Source organism: Hyperoodon ampullatus (assembly GCF_949752795.1).
Source record: "Hyperoodon ampullatus genome assembly, chromosome: 2".
In the NCBI taxonomy this organism is placed as follows: Eukaryota; Metazoa; Chordata; class Mammalia; order Artiodactyla; family Ziphiidae; genus Hyperoodon; species Hyperoodon ampullatus.
Genome location: NC_136915.1, coordinates 125496611 through 125522124, shown reverse-complemented (window position 1 = coordinate 125522124; position 25514 = coordinate 125496611). Strand labels below are relative to the sequence as shown.

General features: G+C 40.3%; 1 protein-coding gene and 1 pseudogene across 2 annotated transcripts in view; both read left to right on the top strand.

Annotated features, from left to right (window-relative positions):
- DESI2 (desumoylating isopeptidase 2) overlaps positions 1-12931 on the top strand; it is a gene marked incomplete at its 5' end in the record, with an annotated part of 38617 nt that extends 25686 nt beyond the window's left edge. The window contains 4 exons of the mRNA XM_079725569.1: positions 1603-1675; positions 4644-4737; positions 6292-6433; positions 12246-12931. Coding sequence (XP_079581695.1) covers positions 1603-1675; positions 4644-4737; positions 6292-6433; positions 12246-12479 — 543 coding nt within the window. The 3' untranslated portion in view covers positions 12480-12931. The remainder of the gene's footprint in view (positions 1-1602; positions 1676-4643; positions 4738-6291; positions 6434-12245) is intronic.
- A 6538-nt stretch (positions 12932-19469) lies between these two features.
- LOC307065410 (prohibitin 1-like) lies at positions 19470-23394 on the top strand (annotated as a pseudogene). Its single transcript has 3 exons — positions 19470-19567; positions 20317-20365; positions 22609-23394. The product of its transcript is annotated as a prohibitin 1-like (transcript).
- The last annotated feature ends 2120 nt before the right edge of the window (positions 23395-25514 follow it).

The window sequence follows — 25514 nt, the reverse complement described above, 5'->3', positions numbered from 1 at the left end:
ATTCTCCTAAGTCTGTGAGTCTGTTTCTGTTTTGTAGATAAGTTCATTTTAAGATTTTTTAAAATCTATTTTATTTTCTTCTATATGATTATTTTTAGAAACACTGAAAGTTTTAGGTGTGTGAAATGTATTTTTATGCAGTCAGTTTTATCAACACATTTATAATAACTTATTCTTTATCATTAATTTTAAATACTACCTTTTTCATATACCAGATTCTTATGTATACAAGGATGTTCCTGCAACAGTACCATACTGGTTTCTTTTTGGTTTTTTTGGTTTTTTTGCGGTACACGGGCCTCACTGTTGTGGCCTCTCCCGTTGCGGAGCACAGGCTCCAGATGCGCAGGCTCAGGGGCCATGGCTCACGGGCCCAGCCGCTCCGCGGCATGTGGGATCCTCCCAGACCGGGGCACGAACCCGTGTCCCCTGCATCGGCAGGCGGACTCTCAACCACTGCACCACCAGGGAAGCCCAGTACCATACTGTTTTAATGATTATTTTGATATCTAGATGAGACAGTCCCTTGTTCTTTTTTAAATGTTTCTTGTTTATTATTGTTTAATTTTTCTTCCAGTAACATTTTTAGGGGGAAAAGTCTCCCGTATCATTTATGCTTCCTCCAGCAGTGTATGAGAATGTGCATTTTCCCAGGTCTGGGAGAAACTGGCTGGGGGTCTGAAGCCAAGGTTAAGACTTGAATAAACCTAGAAAAATTAAAATCAAATCATCTACCCTCTAACCTGGGAGAAATCAAATAGGTTTGTAACACTGTTAAGTGTTATCTAAGTGTTTGTTTAGCGTTAACTCCTTTACCTTCTAGGTGTAACCCTCTCCCCTCCACACTAACCCCTTTCACAGTCATCTCACAGAATTTCACATCACATTACTTGTGTACATCCACTTCTGTCTACCTGGCATTTCTTCTCATTCCCCACCACCTCCCCCCAGCAACCTCACTTTACCCTCCATATTTTCTGTGTGAGGAAATCTCATTTGTTCCTAAAAACTCAGTTCAGATATTGCCTTTTCTGGGAAGTTTTTCTTCATGCCAACAGTAAGAAGATTTTTCTAATCTTTGTGCCTCATATTATTTATTCCTAATATTATCATTATCAAACTTTGAGCTGAATCAGGACATATATGCCAAATGCTTTTGAAAAAGAATAAAATATCCCTGTCTTCAGGGAGCATACCAGAGAATGAAAGGGAACACTTAAGATAGAAGAAAAATAGGTATGAACACAGATATTATATGTGATTCTTTAAAAAGTCACTAACAGGAGAGCTTTTATATCACTTTTTTCCCCAACCTAACCAGGTTTAGATTTTAGGGCTTATGTGCTAAGCCTTAGATAAGGTGCTTATACACAAACTGAGACATTCATTTGAATTCCATATGGGATGTGGCATAAGCAAAGGCACAGAGTTAGGACTGAATGCATCATTATCATGGGAGTTTCAGACCTGTAAGGAAAATACCAAGAAATGGGATTAGAAAGGCCTAAATATTCAGTAAAAGATTTGGAAAGTAGTAGCCTCCTATAACATGGATTTGAATTATAAATGAACAAATATTCTGAATCTTTTTTTTTTCTTCAGTATTGGATGAATGAATACACCTCATCCATCGGAATTGGAGTTTTTCATTCAGGAATTGAAGTATATGGCAGAGGTACGTGTACACACAGTCTAAATATACTTTCTGAAGATTTTTCTCATTGAAAGGAGTTGCAAAATCATGACTGTAGCTCTTCCTTTTTTTTTTTTTTAAAGTACTTCCATACTTTATTGTAAAAAGTAGAAGAAAATCTCCCCATATTTGTTTATACTGTATTTTGGAAAAATGCCCAAAGTGGAATGTATCTGGGGAGAAAGTACTCAAAGTACACAAGTGTACATTGATTTGGTTATCTTTTATTCTAGGTACTATGTCTTTATTTTTTCTTTCTTTTTTTTTTTTTTTACATCTTTATTGGAGTATAATTGCTTTACAATGGTGTGTTAGTTTCTGCTTTATAACAAAGTGAATCAGTTATACATATACATATGTTCCCATATCTCTTCCCTCCTGCTCCCTCCCTCCCACCCTCCCTATCCCACCCCTCCAGGCAGTCACAAAGCACCCAGCTGATCTCCCTGTGCTATGCGGCTGCTTCCCACTAGCTATCTACCTTACATTTGGTAGTGTATATATGTCCATGCCTCTCTCTCGCTTTGTCACAGCTTACCCTTCCCGCTTCCCATATTCTCAAGTCCATTCTCTAGTAGGTCTGTGTCTTTATTCCTGTCTAGGTACTATGTCTTAAAAAATATTTTCCTTTTGAGATTGTTATACTATGACAGTTTTGCTTTAATGTGTATTGGCATTCCTAAGAAACCTTGCACTTTGAAAAATAGTGTGATAAAAATAATCATTTTGGTTGGAAAAGGGTTGGTGCTAGAATGTCAAACTTGAAATACCAATTTCCTGAGGGAATTTCAGTAATAAATTTGTTTTTGTAGACCTACAAATATATAAAGTTTAAAAATATCGCTGAGCAAATCCTGCCTTTGATTACATCTAGCTTTTTGCTTAAGAATGATGGCCTTTGTCATTAACTCAGCCCTTTTTATTCTTTATTACCCTTCATTATGATAAACATAACTGGAGCCACTCAAATCAAACAGCTCTGTTTCAACAGCTTTTTCCTTTGTTCTAATTCTCTCTTGATACAAGATAATCTCCTGATCAAGTTGTAAGTAGAATGTTCTGCATAAGACAGGTCACATTGCTGATTTCATCAAGGTTGTAATAATATACTAGTTTGAATCATAAACTCACCGTATAGCAGAAATACTTTTATTTGCTTCAGCTAGGAAGTCTTTGCTATAATGTTACTGCAGTTTACTCCCAGTTACCCCTGAAGACTACATACCAACTTTAGCTAATACAAAGAAAAGGCTCATTTACTTAAATGTGTCAGTGTGGTGTTTTACTGTCCCTTTTTTATATGCTAAATTAACTGCTTCTAGGTGCAGTGTACCATATTAAATGTTGGCTAAAAAGATCTGCCATATAAGCTCCATTTTACCTGAAAGACTGCATCTACCAGATAATTCCAAAAAGCAGTGAGGTTTGTGCTGAAAGTTCCAGTGGTTGGAGTATTGATATGGGTGAAATGGTAGTCTGTGGGTTTGCTCCCTGTTTGATTTGGCTTTTGCCAAAGTTGTATGTATATTCCCTTTTAACTGAATTTGTATGGTGTGTTACAGTTTTTTTTTTTTTAAGTGCCATCGAATTTTGGAACACATGACCACGCTGCTCTGAGGTAGATTGGAGCATGAGACATTTTCTCCATTTTTCAGATGAAGAAACTAAAGCTCAGACCTGCTGAAAGTCATACTGCTAATTAACAGAACTAGGACTTGAACCCAAGTATTATATACTAGTCCATTATCCTTTTATCTGCCTAATCATTGCTCCCATTCATAAAATGACTTAAGAATAATTAGAAACATGGCTCAAAACAGCAAAGACGGGGCCAAATACATTCCTAAAAGTGAATTATTGCTTCTTGAAAAGAAGAATAAGTGGGTCTACAACTTTCCTTACTATAATTGAGAAAGTTGAAAATCAAAATACGATCTTTCCATGTCTAACCTTATCTACAGTGTTTTATAAAATTCTATCATTAAATTTTTAATGTATGTTTTAGAATTAAATGCTAAATACTTTCTTATTCTACATTATTGCTTTTTTTTTCTGAAAGGTCTGAATCAAAAGTAAATGTATTGTAGAATTGCCTTTTTCTTTCCCATGCTTTGTTCTGACCTTATAAGATTGTATTTATTAAATTTTAAGTGACAAGATTAATTTAAGCATTTGTTTAGAATTCTTTAAGTAAGTCTACTAAGATTTGCCCCTTAAATATCGAAGTATGTAGTACCAGAATTGTAGCCAGAAATTTTATTTCCTTCCTGATTTGAAACCGCTCTCCATTTTTGTTCTGAATGAGAGTTTGTATCTGATGAGGCTGGATGTACATTCACTGTAGTACAAGTAGCTCTCTGCTAGCTTAAAGATATGCTGTGGAAAGTGTGTGTGTCTTTATGTGTGCGTGGGTGTGTATGTTAATTTTGCAGCTTATCTTTTCTTGAATGAGGGGAATTGAATTAAGTTTTTCTGGCTTGCCAATGTTTTTTCCCTCTTACTCAAAGATAAACCAAGAGTCTTCATCCCAGGAACCATGAAAACTCATTGTTATTAGACAGTTTTTCCAGTAAAGTCCAGGTTTGAAATTTGATGACTTTAATTTAGAAAGTGGCAAAACACAGAAATGACCACCTACATACTTTGGCGTGATACGTAAACGCAGGGACTTTTTTCACCTTTGAGTGTTAGTCAGTCTCCTCTAGCCAATATAAAGTAAATATAGAAGTCAGGATTACCTTTGAGCGTCTTTTGTTATTAGAGTTTCAAGTCCTTTATGTCAACTGTTCTATACAAGTAATAGGTAAATAAGATGTTTGTGAAAGCATTACTAAATTGAAAAATATTTAGATGGTATCATTATTATCCTCATCATTTATTAAATCTAATTCAGCATACTGGTTAAGTTTTATGTGATAAATACTAAAAATCATGAGTTTTCTCTTTTCAGAATTTGCTTATGGTGGCCATCCTTACCCCTTTTCTGGAATATTTGAAATTTCCCCAGGAAATGCTTCTGAACTAGGAGAAACATTTAAATTTAAGTAAGTAGGGAGGATAATTTTTATTACACTGTCTTAGATGCCAAAGCTTGTTTTCAGGCATACAGAATTCATTCTGTAGATTAAAATCTAGGAACTTAAAATGTTTCTTTAATGTTGTTTCAGTTGCGGACACTTTAAAATCAAATCTAAATTGTTGTGTAAAGATAGTTATCAGCCAAATAAAGTGCCTGAAATAAGCAAGTCTGTTGCTCTTATTCAGGACCCACAAAAGTTACCATGTCTACTTTAAAAGTATTTTTACCTGGTATAAGATTGTGCTTTAGAAAACATTTCCTGTATAATGACTGCTTCCCCTCAGTCTCCTATTTGGGGGGAGATGGAGGAAAGTTTTATTGTGACCTACTTAACACTCTTAAAAATCTCTTCATTTTCCCAATGAAAGGGACACTGTTTACAAACTTGAAATAACTAAAATAATTTGAATAGATTAGCCAAGAAACTGTTGTTAAGGTACGTGTATTATATGTATTGATAAACCTAAAATTATGGATCTGAGTGTACTGTGGAGCCTTATGTGTAGTAAACAGCACTGAAAACCTGAATGCTAATAATCAAATTTCCATTCCTTAATTGAGTTTTGTATTTAAAGTGATATTTAGAATCTTAGTTTCAAGGAACTTTAAAGAAACTTCTGGACCTATAATAGTTAACTTGCCAAGTGAAAAATAGTGAAATGAGGTTATAACATTGAAATTCAGTATAGGGCTGTATCTTTTTATCACTACTGAGTTAATGATTCTCTTAGCATATAACTAATTTGAAATATTTACACACAGAAGTGCTATAATGCCAGCCTGAATCCATTCCTTAGGTCTCCCTTTGGTCAAAACTGCTAGATAAAAGGATTTTCTAAGTATTGTCAGCTTTCTTGGATGCCTGACTTGTATCTGACTAAAATTCTACTCTCTATTGAATGTCTGTTGCATTTCCAGGGTAGTAGTTTGGGAGTGGTGGCGGGGCTGGTTGCTTTTTTGGTTTGGTGTATTGTTTTTTTGGTTTGGTGTATTGTTTTGGGGGATTTTGGGTTTATAATGCTTTTTTAAAAATTAGTCATTTGACAGTCATCTCATTGCAGCCCAGTGGCAGATAACTTAAAAGATTATTTCTAAGTGAGAATATGACCAGCCATTAGATGGTGAGTGTAATTAAGCAAGAATATTTGCAGCATGGATCTGATTCTCTAATAATGTAACTGCTAATGTAATAGTAATAAAAATAACTGTGATATTATATTTTTAATATGACACTGTTTAATAAAGAAAATGACTTATTTTACATTTGTATTATTTAGAAGTGGTATACTTAAGAGTTTATTGCTTTTAAAAAGTAGAAAATAATCGAGATTATTAAAATACCTCATTTACCTTTTAGTCTTCTTACAGTAACCCAGCTTTGTTACATCAGTCATAATATTCCTGGCAATGAGCATTTCTGGAAATGAGTCTTTAAGCATGCCTATAATACCTATAACTCACGCAGCTATATTCTTTTTTTTCTTTTTTTTTTTTCTTTTTTTTTTTTTTGTTCTTTAAGAGAAGCTGTTGTTTTAGGGAGCACCGACTTCCTAGAAGATGATATAGAAAAAATTGTAGAAGAATTGGGAAAAGAATACAAAGGCAATGCTTACCATTTGATGCATAAAAACTGCAACCACTTTTCTTCGGCTTTATCAGAGGTAAGTTAAATTTTATTCTAAAAGTTCTTCAAACTGTCCCACTATATTTAATCCATTATTTTTTTCTGATTATTTATGTTGTGTAATATATGGTATTTTATTTCTTTTATGTGAATATTTCTTTTATATGAGTGACCTTTCCAAAGTTGGTAACTTTAGAGTCAGCACAGGTTTAAACTGTAATTCTGTTCATGACTTTGCAGTGAGTAGAGTGAATACAGTAACGGGTCTCTTCTTATTCTAATTTGTTTCATCACAATCTTATATTTTCACTTAAAAATTAATGCCTAGGGGGTTGGGGAAGAAAAAAATAAAAATAATAAAAAATTTTAAAAATTAATGCTTAAGTGACTTCTGCTGCTTAGCCACTATGATTTCTCTTTTCCTAAATTTTAGTTGCCAACTTGAAATTTTTCTGGCTCTTACTTATTAATAAGTAATTCATTTCTCCTATCTTGAAATTTTACTCTGCCAGTTTATCACACACACACACTTATTGCCTTCCCAGTTCTTGAATGCCAAGCAGAAAACCAAAAGTAGATCCAAATTAAAGGACTTTAAAAAAGAAAATGATGGGAAGAAAGCAAAAGATTATAAAATAAGGTCTGGAGAATTAAATAGTGCTTGAAACAGCTTCCCAGCTTTCTGACCCTTAGCAGATGGTTGCAGAAACCACATAAGGTACCACAGAAATTGTGAAATGTGTAAAAGAGAAAATGAGCTGCTGCTTCAGTGACCTCCTCTGCAGAGCTGTTTAGCTACCTGGCCCTTTTCACTGCCCTCATGGCTTCCACAGCATAGGTTTCAAACAGGACTACAGCAGACTACTGCTGTGCTTCTCAAATTATTTTTGAGGACTGGCGGCATTAGCATCACATAGGAATTTGTAAGATACACATCATCTCTACCCCACCATAGATGTACTGAATCAGAATCTTCATTTTAACATGATCCCCAGATGATTCATAAAAGTTGGAGAAGTACCCACTAGTCTAGTGGGTGCATTGATACCGCAGACGTGACCAAGTTGATTTTCAAGGAAGAGAGAAGGTAGTTCTAAGCTTTCTTGACCCTAGACATTACATTTGTAGGAAATGCATTCAAAGATCCATAGAATGTTAAAATTAGCAAAGGTTTTAGACAGCATCTAATCTAGTCTCCTCATTTTATAGACTAAGTAACAGGCCCTGATTGGGGAAATGACTTACCAAGATTGTGAAGAACTCAGATTAGACCCAGACTGCTTAGTTCAGTGCTTGTTATATTTTATCATTACTTCTTCTGGCTCCAACTTATCCTCTCTCCCAAATAAATTATTAGCTTTATTGAGCATCTGTAACACCACCTCAGCCCTGGTCTAACCCTAAAACCATATTGGAGTTGAGTGCCTGAAGAACAATTCTAGATGTCCCTGGAGCCGTCTTTTTAGGTCACAATTTTCATGCTTTCACCTGTGTGAGTGCTGAATTGTTAAAGAAACTGAGACTCAGAAGTTCTGAGCTCAGAACTGAGCTCACTAACTGCCAGCTTGTTAGTGACAACTGAGACTAGAATTATGGATAGTGAAGGAGGTAAAGGGCTATTTTTAGTAAACCTCATAATCAAGGCAAAAAAATTTAATGTTAGGCACTCTTAAAAAGTTATTAAATCTAATGTGCTTCTACATCTTTGACAACATAGTTTCTACATATGTCATATAACCAATTGCAGATAGAAAACCATAGCTAATTATAAATGATTGTTGATATATGTACTCTGTTATTCAGAATTGTTCCAAAAATTCTAAGAAGCATCATAGTTATCATTTCAAATGCTTCTCTACAGCAAGGATTAGCAAACCACTACAACCTGCACACCAATACCAGCCTACCACCTGTTTTTGTATGGCCTGCAAGCTAAAGATGGTTTTTACCTTTTTCTTAATTTATTTATTTATTTATTTTTGGCTGCATTGGGTCTTCGTTGCTGTGTGCGGGCTCTCTCTAGTTGTGGCGAGCGGGGGCTATTCTTTGTTGCAGTGCGCAGTCTTCTCATTGCGGTGGCTCCTCTTGTTGCAGAGCACGGGCTCTAGGCGCGTGGGCTTCAGTAGTTGTGGCTTGCGGGCTCTAGAGCGCAGGCTCAGCAGTTGTGGTGCACGGGCTTAGTTGCTCCGTGGCATGTGGGATCTTCCCGAACCAGGGCTCGAACCTGTGTCCCCTGCATTGGCAGGCGGATTCTCAACCACTACGCCACCAGAGAAGTCCCGATTTTTACATCTTTAAACTGTTGGGAAAAGGTCAAAAGAAGAATATATAGCTACATGTATAAATTATATGAAATTCACATTTCAGTATCCATTAAAATCTGACTGGAACACGTCCGTACTCATTTTTTTAACCTATCATCTTTACTGCTTACAGACTGCAGCAGCTGAGTTGAGTAATTGTATCAGAAACCAAATGGTCTGTGGAGCCTAAAATATTTACTGTTTGGCTCTTTATAGATAAAGTTTCCCAACCCCTACACTACAGGTCAGATGCATTCGAATCTGATTCAGATTGACTTGAACAATGAGGAAATATGTTATCTCACAAAACAAGAAGTCCAGGACAAGGTGGGCTCCATGTCAGTATGGTCAGTGTCTCAACTGTGTGTCACCAGTGGCCTAAGGTCTTTTTATCTCTCTGAGCTGCCATCCTTAGGGTGTTAGGTTGGCTCTGCCCTCAGGCTAGCTCCCTTTATGGTTTTCAGGTAGTTGCAACAATTTTCGGCACCATATCCTGATACAGCAACATGAAGAGAAAAAAGAAAGCTCTGTCTCTCCTGTTACTTCTCTCTGAGAAACTGAGACTTTCTCCAGAACCTCCCACCCTTTCCAAAGCAGGTCATGTTTCATGGCCAGAATTGGGTCGAATGCCATTTCTAAACCAGTCACTAGCAAGAAGAATGGCATTGCCGTTACTAAATGCCACTGGCCTGAATACCTTCTGTAAATTAATATTTTCAGTGGGAAATTCCAAGCCTGAATAAAAGAGAGAATAGTATAATGAGCCTGATATACTTATCACTTAGCTTCAAAAAGTATCAACTCATGGCTAATTTTGTTTCATCCATAAATGCCCACTCTGAAATAACACTCTGATCCCTAGATTACTTTGAAACAAATCCCAGGTGTTATTTCATTTCAGTTGTAAGTAGTTTACTTTGTAGCTCCGAAGATAAAGATTTTTTTAACATAACTACAAATATTATCAACCTAAAAAAATTAACATGCATTCCTTAATATAATGCACATATACGATGTTGAAATTTTCCCAATTGTCATAATTTTTTAACAGTTTGTTTGAATCAGGATAAATAAAGGCCATACCCCCTTGTTACTGTGAGGTTCAGTCCGCATAGGAAAGGTAGGATAGATGTCTTGATTCTTTTCCGTTACTTAACAGTCTTCAAAAAAAGAATTGGTTCCTGTGCTGTACGGAGAAAAATTAACATAGCAGAGGGCTTTACTGTTAGGAAAGCATATTGTGGAGAGAAGGCCAAGGGTGTGACTGGATAACCTTTTGCTGCTGCTGAAGAGATTAAACATGTGACCCGTGGATCCTCTCAGCCATCTCAGTGGAAATCAGGAATAGAAATGTGATTTTCCAGGAAACATCTGTAGAGGAACCTGTTATCCAATAGAGTGAATCCCACAGGAGACTCAACATTTTTGAGGATGTTATATTAGCAGAAACACTGCCGGCTTGGACTGACAGAGGACAAAATGAAAGATGACTGTTGGATTCCAAAATTTCACAGGCAGTAAACAGCCTGGCGAAAAAGGGTAATTTCAAGGGCCCAGACCACAGAACTGAGGGCCGCAGAGGATTAGTCCTAGGCCTTGAAACCTAATGGAGGTTGCCCAGTCAGATTTTGAAATTGCTTGGGGGGCTTCCCTGGTGGCGCAGTGGTTAAGAATCCACCTGCCAATGCAGGGGACACGGGTTCCATCCCTGGTCCGGGAAGATCCCACATGCTGAGGAGCACCTAAGCCCGTGCGCCGCGACTACTGAGCCTGCGCTCTAGAGCCCGCGAGCCACAACTACTGAGCCTGCATGCTGCAACTACTGAAGCCCGCGCCTAGAGCCCATGCTCCGCAACAAGAGAAGCCACCGCAGTGAGATGCCTGCACAATGCAACGAAGAGCAGCCCCTGCTCACTGCAACTAGAGAAAGCCCTCACGCAGCAATGAAGACCCAGTGCAGCCAAAATAAATAATAAAATAAATTTATAAAAGGAAATTGCTTGGGACTAATGATTCCTTTCTTCCTTCCATGTTCTCCCTTTTAGAATGGGAATGTCTATAACTTACTCTGTGCCGGTCCACTGTTATATTTGGGGGGCATCCTACACACGCTTCGTTTTTTTAACTTAACATTGTATCATGGAGTTTATTCTGTTAACAGTATATAGAGATAGTCCTCATTTCTTTTCACAGCTAAATGGTCCTCCTTGTTTGTGCCAAAATGTATTCAGTAGCCCAAGAACTGTAGGCCATAAAAGAAAAATGAAGGGGCATGGCTGTGTTGCAATAAAATTTTACCTATAAAAACAGGTGGCTTTAGTTTCCAGACCTCTGTTTTAGGTTAGTCAAGCCACCTGCAGGTGTTGGGATGAAGTCAGCTTCCTATGAAGCACGTTGATATATGGAGGAAGGTAGATTACTGAATGAAATCAGGATTTAGGAAGGAGAATGAAGAAAACAGCTGCTGGATAGTCAACAATGGCTTATTACATTAACCTCACTATTCCTAGTCACCACTCTGCGGTAACCTTCAAATATACATATATCCCCAATTATGTCTTGGGTGTAAAATATAATGTAATACTTGTTTGCCTGTGTTTTTTAGAATAGAGAGATAGGAATGGTATAAGGTCATTGCTCAGCTTTCCCCCAGATCTAATTCATGCACATTCTCCAGGTATTTTTAAGTACTGTCTACCTCTCTGTGCTTCCAGGCCAGGTAATCAAAAATGATCAAAACATGCCACCCTCCCTCCATTGAGACCACCGCCTAGCCCTGTAGTTAAGACAGAGACATAGTATTTAAATGTAGCCCTTAAGGCATAGGGCTAAACCTTTAGGGAGAAAAGTTATATTGCTTGATTACAGGTGCCAGCTTATTTACATTTTAGCTAATTTTTGGATGTAAGATACTTTGAAACCAACTAAGCTAAAATAGATGGTACTTCCAGATCATAATTATAATGATTATAATCTTTGACATGATTGGAGGCAAAAACACCACAGGGACAATAAAGCGTGGATTAGTTAACCCTAGTGTTGACTGCAGAAGGAAAGGAGGATAATAAAGAGTAAAGTTAGTATTGTAAAAGACCTCGTTCTTATTATTTGCAGTTGGGAAAAGAGGGGGCTTACAAGTCCTAAGAACAGAATGAGGATGAGAAGTGCCTGGAGCTTCTGTTACTTGAATAGTATCTTGTATTAACAAGTCTTCTACGTGTTCAAAATGCTTCTACATGCTTCTCAAAGCAGTTACAAAGACCAAAGAAAGAAAGGAGCCAAATGGAATTAGCTTGATTTTATAGATGTAAAAAGTAAGCAACTTAACAAAGTTCTTCAGAAGGGAAGGGATGGAGCTGACAGTAGGGGGACCCCAGGCTTCCGAGTTAGGGAGCTGCTTGTCATCAAAGGCCGGAAGTAACAGCACCAAAGGCTAATGTGCAGTGGCCTTTTTGTATATCCGCCTCCCTCCCCGACCCTCCACTCCTTGGCAGCTGACCAGATAACCCTAACCTCTCACCTAATACTACACTCTTTCTCCTGTAGATTCTTTGTGGGAAGGAGATTCCTCGCTGGATCAATCGGCTTGCCTACTTCAGCTCCTGTATACCCTTTCTCCAGAGTTGCCTCCCAAAGGAGTGGCTCACTCCCGCAGCCCTGCAGTCTAGCGTCAGCCAAGAGCTCCAGGACGAACTGGAGGAAGCAGAGGATGCTGCAGCCTCCGCTTCCATGGCCAGCACTGCCGCAGGCTCCAGACCCGGGCGCCACACTAAACTGTAAATGTCTCCAAAGTCACACGTTCAGAACTGTCTCTGGCAGTTGAATATCACTACAGAAGAGTAAAAGAGTAAATGTCCTTTGGATATTTTGTATGCAAAGATGGCTCTCCCCCAAATCCCAGTTTTTCAGCTCAGGATTATATTTGTAATCAAAAAAAAAAAAAATCACTTGGCGCAGGAGGGAGAACTTTGTATGAAGCTGCCCTCTGTCTTTTTTACCCACTTGTAAATTTGGATTTACTTCTGTTTTATATAAGCTCTGTTAAGTTATGTTTACAGTATTTTGTATCGCTGTTTACAAATCTTGCATGGACTCCTGCCACCATGAAAGAAGAAAATCTTCATGTCTTCAAAAATTAGGCAGGTAATCTTTGTACACTTCTGACAATTGCCCGAGCTTCGGCATAAATAATAGGCACACAAGAAGGTACTTACACAGTTATAGTCACCATCACCTGCTTAGGAATTGTCCTTTAGGTTTGTGTTTGTTTTTGTTACCATTTTGGTGCCAGGGTGCACAGAGGTGAAGGAGCACATACAGCCCTGAGGGCTTGGGACCTTGATCTGCGTGAGAGGCACCTGACCCTGGGCGCTCAGCACTCCCTCCACTCCAAGTGGTACATCTCCTGAGGTTCCCACCAAACGGTGGCTTTCATCCCAAATATCCGGCCACCTCCACGGGATGGTAAACTCGTGTCAGTCTGGCTTTGATGCCTCTGATTCCGTAAGATGTTTTTCGTTAAAGGTATTCTTACTAGTAACAAGTGTTTTTGCACATGTGTTGGAGGCTTCATTTTTATTTTATTATATATTGATATCCTCCCTGCACAGGATTTTGTTTGTGGGGCAGGAATATCCTAAGTGGTAGCCTTCTGAGTAGCAGTGTGAGTTGACATTCAACTGCTTTTAACTATTCAGGCTACCTTTTATACTACACCTTGAAAACTAGAGTCTAAAGTAACACTCTCCAAAAAGTTAATACTTTGATATTTTAAACATTTTATGTACCATACCAGAAAGAGTATGTTGCAGTTTGTTAGTTTGTTATGGGAGTAGTTTCACCTCATAATAGAAAGCTTAGTCTCATTGACCTCTTGTTGAAAACTCATATTTATGTGTCTTATTCATCTTTTTCTGTTCTCTCAAATGTATGTCTCTTACATAACCTACTCGAAGAATGAAATTGTCACCGCAGATAAGTCCTCATTAGCAAGGAATCTGTCTGCTCAAGTTTACTCCCAGTTTGACCCTTGGATGTAAGAGCCGAGTCATTACATGTCAAATTCAATTTTTCTGCCTTAAGAATGAATGTTCTACATAAAATATTGGATGCAGTGTATAAATTATCCAAGGCAGTGACTTCAGCTTTATATATATATATATATCTCAATAGTTTTAAAATCATCTAATTTTATTTAAACTTCTAGATTGGATTGTTTGCTATTGCTCTTTGTAAGGATACATATCTTTCAGTACACTACATTTTTAACTTTTCCATAAGCTGATTTTGAGTCATTTTATCAAATTAAGCACACCCTGTTCATAGGGAAAATAAACCTTGGGTTTGACCTGAGGAAAATGAAGCCACTTAACCTAATGTATGCTTTTGACTGTTCTGTTGCCGGAGAGGAAAGCTTTTACCAGTTATTCTCAGTTCTTCTGCGGGGGGGCAGAGCACGTGTCTTAAGAGCTGTGACGGAAAGGAATCTGTGATCTTCATGAAAAGTCGACCTGATTCAGGTCTAAAACTGAGATGTAGAATAAAATGCGAAGACTCTTGACAGTGAATCAGTTCACTCAAAGAAGAGTCCTATCACTAAAACCCAGGTTAGTGAAAAATGTTTGATGCCATTCGCTTGGGATTTTTTGTTTTTACTAATGTGGTGGATTCCAGTTTTTTCTAATCCATTCAAATAGACATGAGTTTAAATCTGTGCTACAGACACACATGAAGGAGTGGCCATTATTTAGGCACTTCTTGGTGAGTAGCCAGGAGCCTTCCACCTTTGCTTATCCAGAATCCAGCTCCTCAGCACACAAATGATTTTATTGTTATTTTGTTGTATTGACTTTCATCTGCAGCATTTGGAGTTTAAAAATAGTGTTAAGGTCCTAGTAAAAATAAATAATGGCCTGAGGCCAATTATCATAGAACCACCAGATAAAATTCTGGATGTGAGATTGCTTGCAGTCTAATGGTACTAGAGGTTGAGAAAGAAATATCTTTACTTTAGAAAATCTCATTTAAGTCAGTTTGTCCACTGCAGTTCAAAATTGAGGGTGAATTCAATTAACTAGCATTTCACCAGCTTTCTCTTGCCCTCGGAGGAAAAGAATCTTGTTCTCAACCTGATCTCTGTTAAGAAAAATCCTATATAAAAAATCTGGTCATTAAGATACATGTGATATGATAGCATCAGATATTCTCTTCGTAGTTGTAACCAAGTGAAATACATTTCTCATTGTGGGTTGGGCAGTAATATAGTGTTAAGAGGGTCAGAAGCTGCTGGTTTCTACTGTTTGTTTTCAGTGCCCTTGGGTTTTGTTTTTTCTTTCTTTCAACCCTAAGAAAGGGGCATCAGCTTTGGAAAGTGTGGCCTGTGGAATGGTAGAAGGCAGTGATACAGCAGTAAAGAGAGCCTCCACTTGATGCCTGAAATCCAGCCCACTATTGTTCTGACCCACAGCAATAGTGCAAGTTACCTTCACCAGCATTTGTACATAGCAGGGAATTCTGGTTTTCACCAATTGATAGCATTGTGTGTATGAGGAGATTCAACCCTACAGACAGCTGCGGGACTCTATATCCATGGCTTCTTTCCATCACAAAACGGGTAGAAACTCATTCACTGCTTCAGGGTTCTAATCTGTGTGTCTTCTAATGGGTCCATTTCTATAAGATACTCTGTAATTTTGATACATGCTGTATTTTCTTTCAGTGACTAAGTTTAAAAGGCTTGGGTTTTGTCCAGCAAGCTGGCCATACTGCCATTGTACCCCTTTCCTTCAGTATGGTTTAGAGTGCAGCTCAGTCATTAGACTTTCATTGTCTACTCAGTCAATACACATCTTCACTGTTTGAAAGGTGTTACAGCTGTTCAAGAATCTTCATGAACCTGAGGATAATTTCATGTGAAGTTGAATGCAAATGTACTGTCATTCATAGTGTTTATATAAAAAAAAATACCAGGAATCTTCACTTTTGCTACCTTGATATAGCATTGGGCTATCATGTTAACAACATTGAAATACATCAATTTATTAAAAAATACTTTTATAAGAAATGTTTTATAGTGCTTTTTGACCTCCAGGAGAGTGCAAATGTTATAGATTTGTGTTGGGGAGGGGTACTTTTGTTTGATATTTTTTATTTTTATACAGTTTTAAAGGTTACACTCCATTTACAGTTCTTACAGAATATTGGCTTTATTCCCTGTGTTGTACAGTACGTCCTTGTAGTCTGTCTCACGCCCAATAGGGAGATTATTTTTGAAACCCAAGAATCCCATCTGCTCTGCAGAAACATAGCCCGCCCTTCTGCATCATACGTTTCTCTTGTATTTGCATGGACATTTATTCCCATGTATTCCCCTCGAGCTCAGGTCCACGGGCCAAGTCCTTAGCTGTCAGAGAGCATAACCACACCTGCCCCCAGGCAGCGGTGCCAGCCCCAGCTTCTGGGGGATGGAGACAAGGCTGGGAAGGGAGAACATGCCCTCTTCTCTCCGCCAGGAGTGCAGGGGAGAGACCTGCAGGGGAATTGCCCCCACTGCTCGTGCACACACACTCCCCTTCTAGAAGCGTCAAGCGAGCAGGAGCCTGGGTGACTGCGCACCTCGTTTTCTACAAACCTAGTCTGCTTTGCACCTCCAACCTGACCCCCCTGTCTCCATTGGCCTTTTGGTACCTAGCCAAGTAATATTTCCCTCCACAAACTCAAAAGACCTCTCTTGGATTAAGTATTACTAAAAAATAATGGAGGGGCTTCCTTGGTGGCACTGTGGTTAAGAATCCACCCGCCAATACAGGGGACATGGGTTCGAGCCCGGGTCCGGGAAGATCCCACATGCCGTGGAACAACTGAGCCTGAGCACCACAACTACTGAGCCTGCGCTCTAGAGCCCGTGAGCAACAACTTTTGAAGCCCACATGCCGTGGAACAACTAAGCCTGAGCACCACAACTACTGAGCCTGCGCTCTAGAGCCCGCGAGCAACAACTTTTGAAGCCCGCATGCCTAGAGCCTGTGCTCCGCAACGAGACGCCACCGCAGTGGGAAGCCTGCTCCCCACAATGAAGAGGACACCCCTCTCACCGCAACTAGAGAAAGCCCGCATGCAGCAGCGAAGATCCAACGCAGCCAAAAATAAATTAATTAATTTTTAAAAAGTAATAATGGAGGTCATTTGTGGTCTGTCAATGCCTGTCCACTCTCTGCTAAGTAGGAATGGATCTTACCACTCATTTGTTCTCAAGGACAGGAGCCGAAGGGGAATTTTCCCCCCCAGTCTACATAGGTTTTTGATAGACTATAACAAGTTGATCACCAACTCAAATCTGGTAAAGCAACTGGTTTTACCTGTAGAAAGGATACCAAATACACTGAGGGACAATGGTTTTTTCTCTCTCATTATTATCTGCTCCTGAAGTTCTCCTTATCACCCAGATACAGACCTTGTTCTAAGTGTGCAGAAGTCCATGCTAATAAAGATGAGTGGCTCCATGCTATGCCTTCGAAGAGGTAGATTAGAGGCAGGCAGCTACTTATTTCCTTATGGATTCTAAACCCAGAGAACTGCTGAGCCCTCTCAATCTTGTCCCTTTGATCCTTTCCCCAAAAGGAAAATCCTCCCAAAGAGGATCATACCTTGTTCCTACACTGGGAAGTGTGAAGAGTCCATCTTGTCAAGGCCAAGGGAAAAGCTAAGGTTAAGCGGGGCCTCCTCTCAATCCCACCTCGGTGAGGGAGGCATTCATTTCCAAAGGCTAGATGGGCGCATCTGTGCCCTGCAGCCCTGCCCTCACTGGGAGGGCTTTGTGGACCCAATCAAGAATGTACCACCCCCGGGCTGTTGAGGAGTGGTGTAGAGCCATCTACATTGATCTCCCTGACCCCGGGACCCCTTCACTCAGAAAGAATTGCCTGGTTCTATGAAACACTCATGGCCTTAGTGGGCCTCAGTTAGGGGAGCCATTGACCGCCAGGCTGTTTGCTTCACACCCCTAACTCCCAGTGATTAGTGGGATTTGGTTCCTGGGCAACCTTCAGGTGCTTCTGAAGCTGCAGCCATGCAGAGGAAGCCACAGGCCTCACCAGGCTGTCCTTATAGCCTTGCAGGCAGGTGGACTCAGGGATAAAGTTACAAAAGTCACTAAGCCAGACTCCACAGAGGGAGGGTGGGAGGCCTGCTCTACTCATTCCACACTGGAAAAGGAATATGCATTGGACAGGGCAGTGAAAAAATTAGACAAAGAAAAGCCATTCGGTCTACCTAGGACCCTCAGTCTTGGTGGCCAGAGATTATCCACCCAAATAGGGACTGGGATTTTCAGATTACAAAACTGAAAAAAGAAAAGCTAAGGGGAGCTAGGGCAGCCAGCTTGGCCCTAATCAAAGATAGAAGACTCCTGTACCTTCCTCTCCCACTGGCGTCACTGAGTGGGCACCACAGAGCTGCCCTCGCAGGCAGCTGACACACCACAGAAGGCCAGTATGCCCACGAATACAAAAAGGTGTCACGCTGAGTCTGGAAAGGCAGTGGGTCTTGTGGACAAGACAAAGGGGAAAGAGAAGTCCTCCTACAGTGCCCCTGCTGTGTGCTCCTTGGGCTATTCATTTAATTATCACAAGCCTATGACGTTATTCCTGCTTTACACCAAAGGAGTTGAGTGGTTAGTAGCCCAAGAATGCACAGACAGCATAAGGAAAACCCATATTCGAACCTAGCCAGTTGCAAGGCTTCTACTCTTTCCACTCAAGTACACTGCTTTTCTGCAGTGGAGAACCCGGGTCCAGTCCAGACCCACTGAGTCAGAATCAGCATATTAACAAAACCTCCAGGCAATTCACATGTACATTAAGGGTTGAGAAGCACTGCTCTAGCCCATAGGACTCAATTCTGCATGGTTCCAGCCTACTCTGCCCATAGAAATCAGAATTTCCTGGATGAGGTGACTCTGTCAGGCAGCCTGGACTCATGAATGTCTGAAGGACCTGGTAGCTGAATCTTCTCCAAAATTCAATAGAGGTGTGGTAGGATTTTCTGAATTTTTCCTGGGTTTGACTGAATCCATATAAATTATTCAAGGAGTACTCTAATAAATGTGAAAGATAAACTTGAACCCTCTGGAGTTACTTCAAGGAATGGTTACCTAGAAGTCCCTGATCCGTGCACTAAGGATTCTGGACCATAGTTTGAACTGAGTATCCACCTTCCTGTGAGAGACCACCAAGGCTACACCCATCACATGGCCATCCCTGTTGTTTTACTTTAGATCACCAGAAGTATCCGTGCCCAAGTCCTCATCCCCAGCTACTCTGGGCATGCTCTCATTTGGCCAGCCCTCCTTCTCATCCTTACTGGCCCACCTTCCAATGTACCCTCTGGAACTGCCCGTCTGTGACAGGAAAATACCCAATAGCCTCCACTTTTTCAAATGCTTCTTGACCTCTCTGCTTTATGTGAAACCCAGCTCTCCCCTGCGGTGCTCTCTCCCTCGGGGTATGTGCCCTCGGTCTCACATTCTTTGCTACCAAACCTCTGGCTCCACTGAAACCATGCTACCAAGTTCTACCAGCTGCTGCCTCATGGCTCTCTTCTGCTCTCCCTCTCCTCCTCTGTCTTCCTCTCCACCTTCTTCCTGTCATCAGTGACTCTGCATTCATGCAGGTGACCCATCCAATACCCTAGGCCAGTGTTTCTCAGCTGAGGCTCTATTGCCATCAGGGTAGGACAATCCTTTGTGCTAGAGAGTCCAGCCCATTACAAGACATGTGGCATCTCTACACTCTGTCCACTAATTACCAGCGTTTTACCCGCTCCACAGTTGTGGCCACGTTAAACATCCCCACACATATTGCCCCCAGGAGGTAGGCAGCCCTATCCTGGGTTGAGAACTACCATCACTGTCTCAGGCTCCTGATCTCCTCACTTCCACCAGGCACACAAACCTTGGACTTGTCATCACCAGTAACTGCGCCTCTGCTAAAATCTTCATTTCAAGTCATCTCTGACCACTAACTTCCCAGCTCTCCTGAGTACCCCACACAGTGAGACAAGTCTTTGACCTCATTAAGATCCCAAAGCCACTAAATTCAGTGCTCGTTTTACTAATATTACTCCCTCCCCCATCTTTCATTTTTCTTCTCACTCAGTCTAAATTCCACGGTCAGTCGTTAAACTGTTTCCTTCTCAGGATCCTCCACTTCTGTGCCCTTTTCTTGCTTCATCTCATGACCTGGCAAACCCAGCCCTGTTCAGACCCAGACCTCTCTGTGCCTGTGCCTGATCCGCTGAATGTTGCTAGGGTGAAATCACATGACTGAGCTGACCAGGTTTATCTTGATGTTCCCGTCTCAGCACCACACGCGGTTTCCTGCAGGTCCTTTGTAAGCCTGCTTGCTGCTCTCCTGGATGACACTTCAGACTTTATCTCTTCAAACCTCCCACGTGTTCCCCACACTCATTTCAGTTGAGAACCTCACTTTATGCTTCATTGAAGATAGAGACAATTTAAGCAGTTGACCTCTGTAATGGGGGAAAATACCCAGTTCTCCCTCCCTTGTGTTTCTCCCTTACTGTCACACAGAACACTTCACTTGTGACACTTCTTCGCCAGATGTGTGGAGATTTTCCCTACACCAAGCAATTCTCCACGACACCAGCTGGTTGGCCTACAACTTAATTCTGATGCTATCTACCTGGAGATGACATCAGATCCCACAGGTTAAGCGCTCAGCCCCACAAGACTGACCCCCACTTCACATGCCAATTGCTAGTAGTACGACCCCAGGTTACCCACAATTTCTGTCCAGCTTGGGTACAAATCAGAGGTTCCCAAGTTTGAGTCTGATTTGCTAGAGAGGCTCACAGAACTCAGGGCAATGTTTCCATTTACCAGTTTATCAAAGGATATGATTAAAAAAAATACAAATGAACAACCAGATAAAGAAAAATACAAGGTGAGGTCTGAGAGCATCCCGGGCACAGGAGCTTCTGTCTCCGTGGAGCTGGGGTGCATCACCCTCCTAGTATGCGGATGTGTTCAGCCACCTGGAAACTCTCCAAACCTCATGCTATTGGGATTTTATGGAGGCTTCTTCACGCAGGGATGATCAATTATTAACTCCATTTTCAGCCTCTCTCACCCTTCTAGAGAAGTGGAGGGGGGAGGAGTCGGGGGGTGGTAAAAATTCCAAGCGTCTAATCGTAGCTTAGCCTTTCTGGAGACCAGGAGCCATCAGGCACCCACCCAGAGTGGCCTCAATAGAACAAAGGTTTCCCTGGTGCTTGTATCACTTAGGAATTTACAAGGAAGGGTTCTAGGAGCTCTGTGCTTGGAAGTGGGGCCAAAGACCAAGACATATATTTACTATTATCTCACAGCTTCCAATTTTTCAACCTACATACTCATTGGAGCTTGTATCCAGAGCCACTGTCTGTGTTACAATGGGAAAACGTCCTTACTATTTTCAAAAGCCAAGCCTTCCTTTGTCACTAGATCCCACCCTCTCTCATCTCTCAAGGACTTGCTCCCACATTATTCCTTCTCTCCTTCAAAACACCAATTTCCCTTTCTCCACTGGATCATTCCTGTCAGCATAAGACACGTCCCATGGTTGCTCAGCCAAAACCGAAAACCCAAGACAAACCATCCCTTCACTCCCTCATCCCAAGCAGGGCAACATTTCCCGATTTCACTCCACAGCAAAAGTTCATGCACTTTCATGTCCCATTCACTCTTATAAACAACATTTTAGTTTACATATATACGTTTCATACGTATATACACACACACATATATATGAAAGAATATATAGGATGTATATGTACAGTCTGAAAAATAATAAAACGAACACCTCCTGTACCCACCACCCAACACCCAGCCTAAAAAATAGAACCTGAGCAGGACCTCAGAAGCACCATCTCCCTCCCCAGTCACTTCCTTCTCTCCCCACTGCTATCCGGAACTCTGTGTTAATCATTCCTTTGCTTTTTCTTTTTAATGGTTTTTAATACCCACATATGCATCCCTAGATAGTATACTATTTGCTTATACCTATTTCAAAACTTTTTATGAATAGAATCATTTTGTAGATATTCCCTTGTGATTTAAAAAATTTCTACATATTGTGGAATTCCCTGGTAGTCCAGCGGTTAGGACTCTGCACTTCCACTGCAGGGGGCCTGGGTTTGATCCCTGGTTGGGGAACTAAAATCCCACAAGGTGCATGGCATGGACAAAAAATAAATTAATTAATTAAAATTCTACATATTTCTTTAATTCATGCATGTTTATGTGTACAATTATAGTTCATTTTCACGGCTGTATTCTGCTGTACAACTATACCACAGTTTTATTTATATATTTGACTTTTAATGGACATTTGGCCTGTTTCAATTTATGGCTATGAATATCGTAAGGCATACCTTCTGCTGCACATGGAAGGGTTCCTCTGGGGGTGGAGCTGTGAGGCTGGAGGGAAGATGGGAGGGTTTCCGCTTCTCTGGGAGAGGAGCTGCAAAGTTGGAGGGAATGTGTACATCCAACTTTATTAATTTTTAGAAAAAAACAATGTATTCCTCTTACTGTACTTTCATTAAATAAAATCCTATTCAGCCTTCTCTCCATCTGCTAGTCAAACAGAGCTCCACAGGCTATTTTCTTATAATGTCATATAATGAAATTTCAGAGCCTGGGCCTGAAAAGTATTTTTTTCATTACTCAGAGGTGAGAGCTGTTCCCTGCTCCCACACAGCTGCTAGGAGGACAATACTCAACATCACAAAAGTGGTTCAAAGAATCTGCTTGACAGGTGAGAATGTAGAGGATCGGCTGCCTCCTGTCGGAGGGGAAGGGGGTGAGCCCGGGAAGAGCCAGGGCTTGTGAAGGTGTGAGCGGGTCCAGCAGAAAGAGACAGTGTTTGAGTCCATCGGCAAGTTCAGCCTGGCCTTAGCCGTTGCAGGAGGCGTGGCAAATTCTGCCTTGTATAATACAGATGCTGGGCACAGAGCTATCCTATCACCTTCGACCCATTCTGTGGAGTGCAGGACATTGTTGTAGGAAAAGGGACTCACTTTCTCATCCCTTGGGTACAGAAACCAATTATCTTTGTTTACCGCCCTCCAGCACGTAATGTGCCAGTAATCAATGGAAACAAAGATTTACAGAATGTCAACATCACCCTGCGCATCCTCTTCCAGCCGGTTACTAGCCACTTCCCCGAATCTTCACCAGCATCAGAGACCATGATGAGCACATGCTGCCATCCATCACTACTGAGATCCTTAAATCCGTCGTGGCTCACTTTGATGCTGAAGAACGGATCACCGGAGAGAGCTGGTCTCCAGACAGGTGAGCGATGACCTCATGGAGCGAGCAGCAACCTTTAGGCTCATCCTGGATGACATAACCCTTGACACATCTGACGTTTGGAAAGGAGTTCACACAAGTGGTGGAAGCCAAACAGATGGCTCAGCAGGAAGCAGAGAGAGCCAGATTTGTGATGGAAAAGGCTGAGCAGCAGAAGCAGCAGCCATCATCTCTGCGGAGGGCGATTTCAAGGCAGCAGAGCTGATAGCCAACTCACTTGCCCCTGCAGGCGACCGCCTGATTGAGCTGCACAAGTTGGAGGCCTCGGAGGACATCACGTACCTGCCCGCCGGGCAGTCGGTGCTCTTCCAGCTGCCCCAGTGAGGCCCACACCTCCTGGGGCCATCTGGACCATAGCCCTGATGATTCTCAATATCACCTTCCCTCTTCCACCCCAGAAATCACTGTGAAACTTCATGATTGGCGTAAAGTGAAGGAAATAAAAGTAAAATCACTTCAGATCTCTACTCTATCAAAGGAAAAAAAAAAAGAATCTGCTTGTTTGGTTCAAAACTTTTAACGGAATGTGTCCTGTTCTCCCATGTAAAGTGGACACATGTGACTCTTCATCACTATTTGCAACTCAGAGCAGCAGGGTCTTGTTCGACTCCTATGACTTTAGAAATTGTTGCCACATCCTGTGAAAACAACCACCATGTGAAAATAACCTCCAAAGAAACCAATATTTGGTTGCTTGTCTTAATTCATTGACTTAATTATAATGTTATAATAAATTGTCTCAGTATTCCTAAAAGTTATAGGTACTTGAAAAAAACTTCTTTTACAGATCAGAAGAGAATCATGGCACTTTTCTCTTACATGCATCATGAAAAAATCAAAGCCCCTGCTAGATATATTATAATATTTAACAAATCATCTGAAAGTCCTTGTATCACCTTGTCAACACTGGCTAATCAAAATTGTTTTCCAAAGTAGCTGTAACACTCTCCAATCCTACCAGAAGATTTTCATTCCCATTACACCACACCCTTGCCTAGACTTGATATTGACTAACTCTTTAATGTTTGCCAGTCTGGTAGGCATAAATTGGCATCTAGCTGCACATCTAATTTGCATTTTCCTGACTATTAATAAGATTAAGAATCTATGTTTCTGGGCCTTTTTTTTGTTGTTGTTCTGTGGAATGCCTGTCCTATCTTTAGCCTATTTTTCTGTTAGGTTATTTATCTTTTTCTTACAGATTTGTAGAAAATATTTACATATTCTTGCTACTCTTCTTTGACAATTCTATGCGTTACAAATATTTTCTCCCAGTTTGTTGTCTTTTCACTGTCTTTAAAGTGTGTTTTTTATTTGTTTGTTTGTTTGGTTGGTTGGTTGTTTTTGGCCATGCCGTGGCAGTGGAAGCATGGAGTATCAACCACTAGACCACCAGGGAAGTCCTAAAGTATGTTTTGATAAACAAGTTCGTTTTAAAGTAGTTAGTAATATCAGTATTTTTCTCTTTGGTAAATATTTTTTTAATCCTAAGAAATCCCTCTCTCCGCCTAAATTGGAAAGATATTCTCCTACATTTTCTTCTAAATATTTTAATCTTTGCTTTTTGTATTTAAGAAGTTAATCCAACCAGAACTGATTTTGTGTGTGTGTGTGTGTGAGTTATCTATTTCTTTTTTTCCATATAGGTAACTATTTGCCCTAACACAATACATTGAATAGTCTACCCTTTACCCACTGACCTACAAGTTCCATTTCCATTAATCAAGTTTCCACATATATGTGAGTCTGTTTCTGGGCTCTCTAGTTCCATTGGTCTATTTACTATCTCCAGACTAATGATACACTGTCTTAATTACTAATGCTTTATAATAACTCTCAATATGTGGTAAAGTAAGCTTCCCCATCTTCTTCTGGAAGTTATTTGGTTATTCTTGGCCCTTTACTCTTCCATGTATATTTTGGAATCAACTTCTCAAGTTACATACCCACACACAAATCCTATTGGAATTACATTGAATTAATTTATCAATTTGTAAAGAACCAATATCTTTATGGTATTGTCTTTATCCAAAAACACGATCCATCACTCCATGTATACTGACCTTCAGTGTCCTTCAATAAAGTTTTATAATTTTCTCTGTAAAGGGCTCTCATGTATTTTGTTAGCTATATCCCTATGTTCCTTATATTTTTTTCTTGCTAGTGTAAATGATATCTTTTATTTCTTAATTATATTTTTCGGACTCTGTTCCTCATATGTAAAAATGCAATTGACTTTTTCATATTTTAAAAAAAATGATAGATGTTATTTTTTTAAACAGATTTGAATTAATAGAAAAATTGATCAGAACAAAGAGTTCCCATATACCGCCTCTCACACACACACTTTCCCCTACCATTAACATCTTATGTTAGTGTGGCACATTTGTGAATTGATGAACCAGTTAATACATTATTATTAATTAAAGTCCCTTTATATTAGG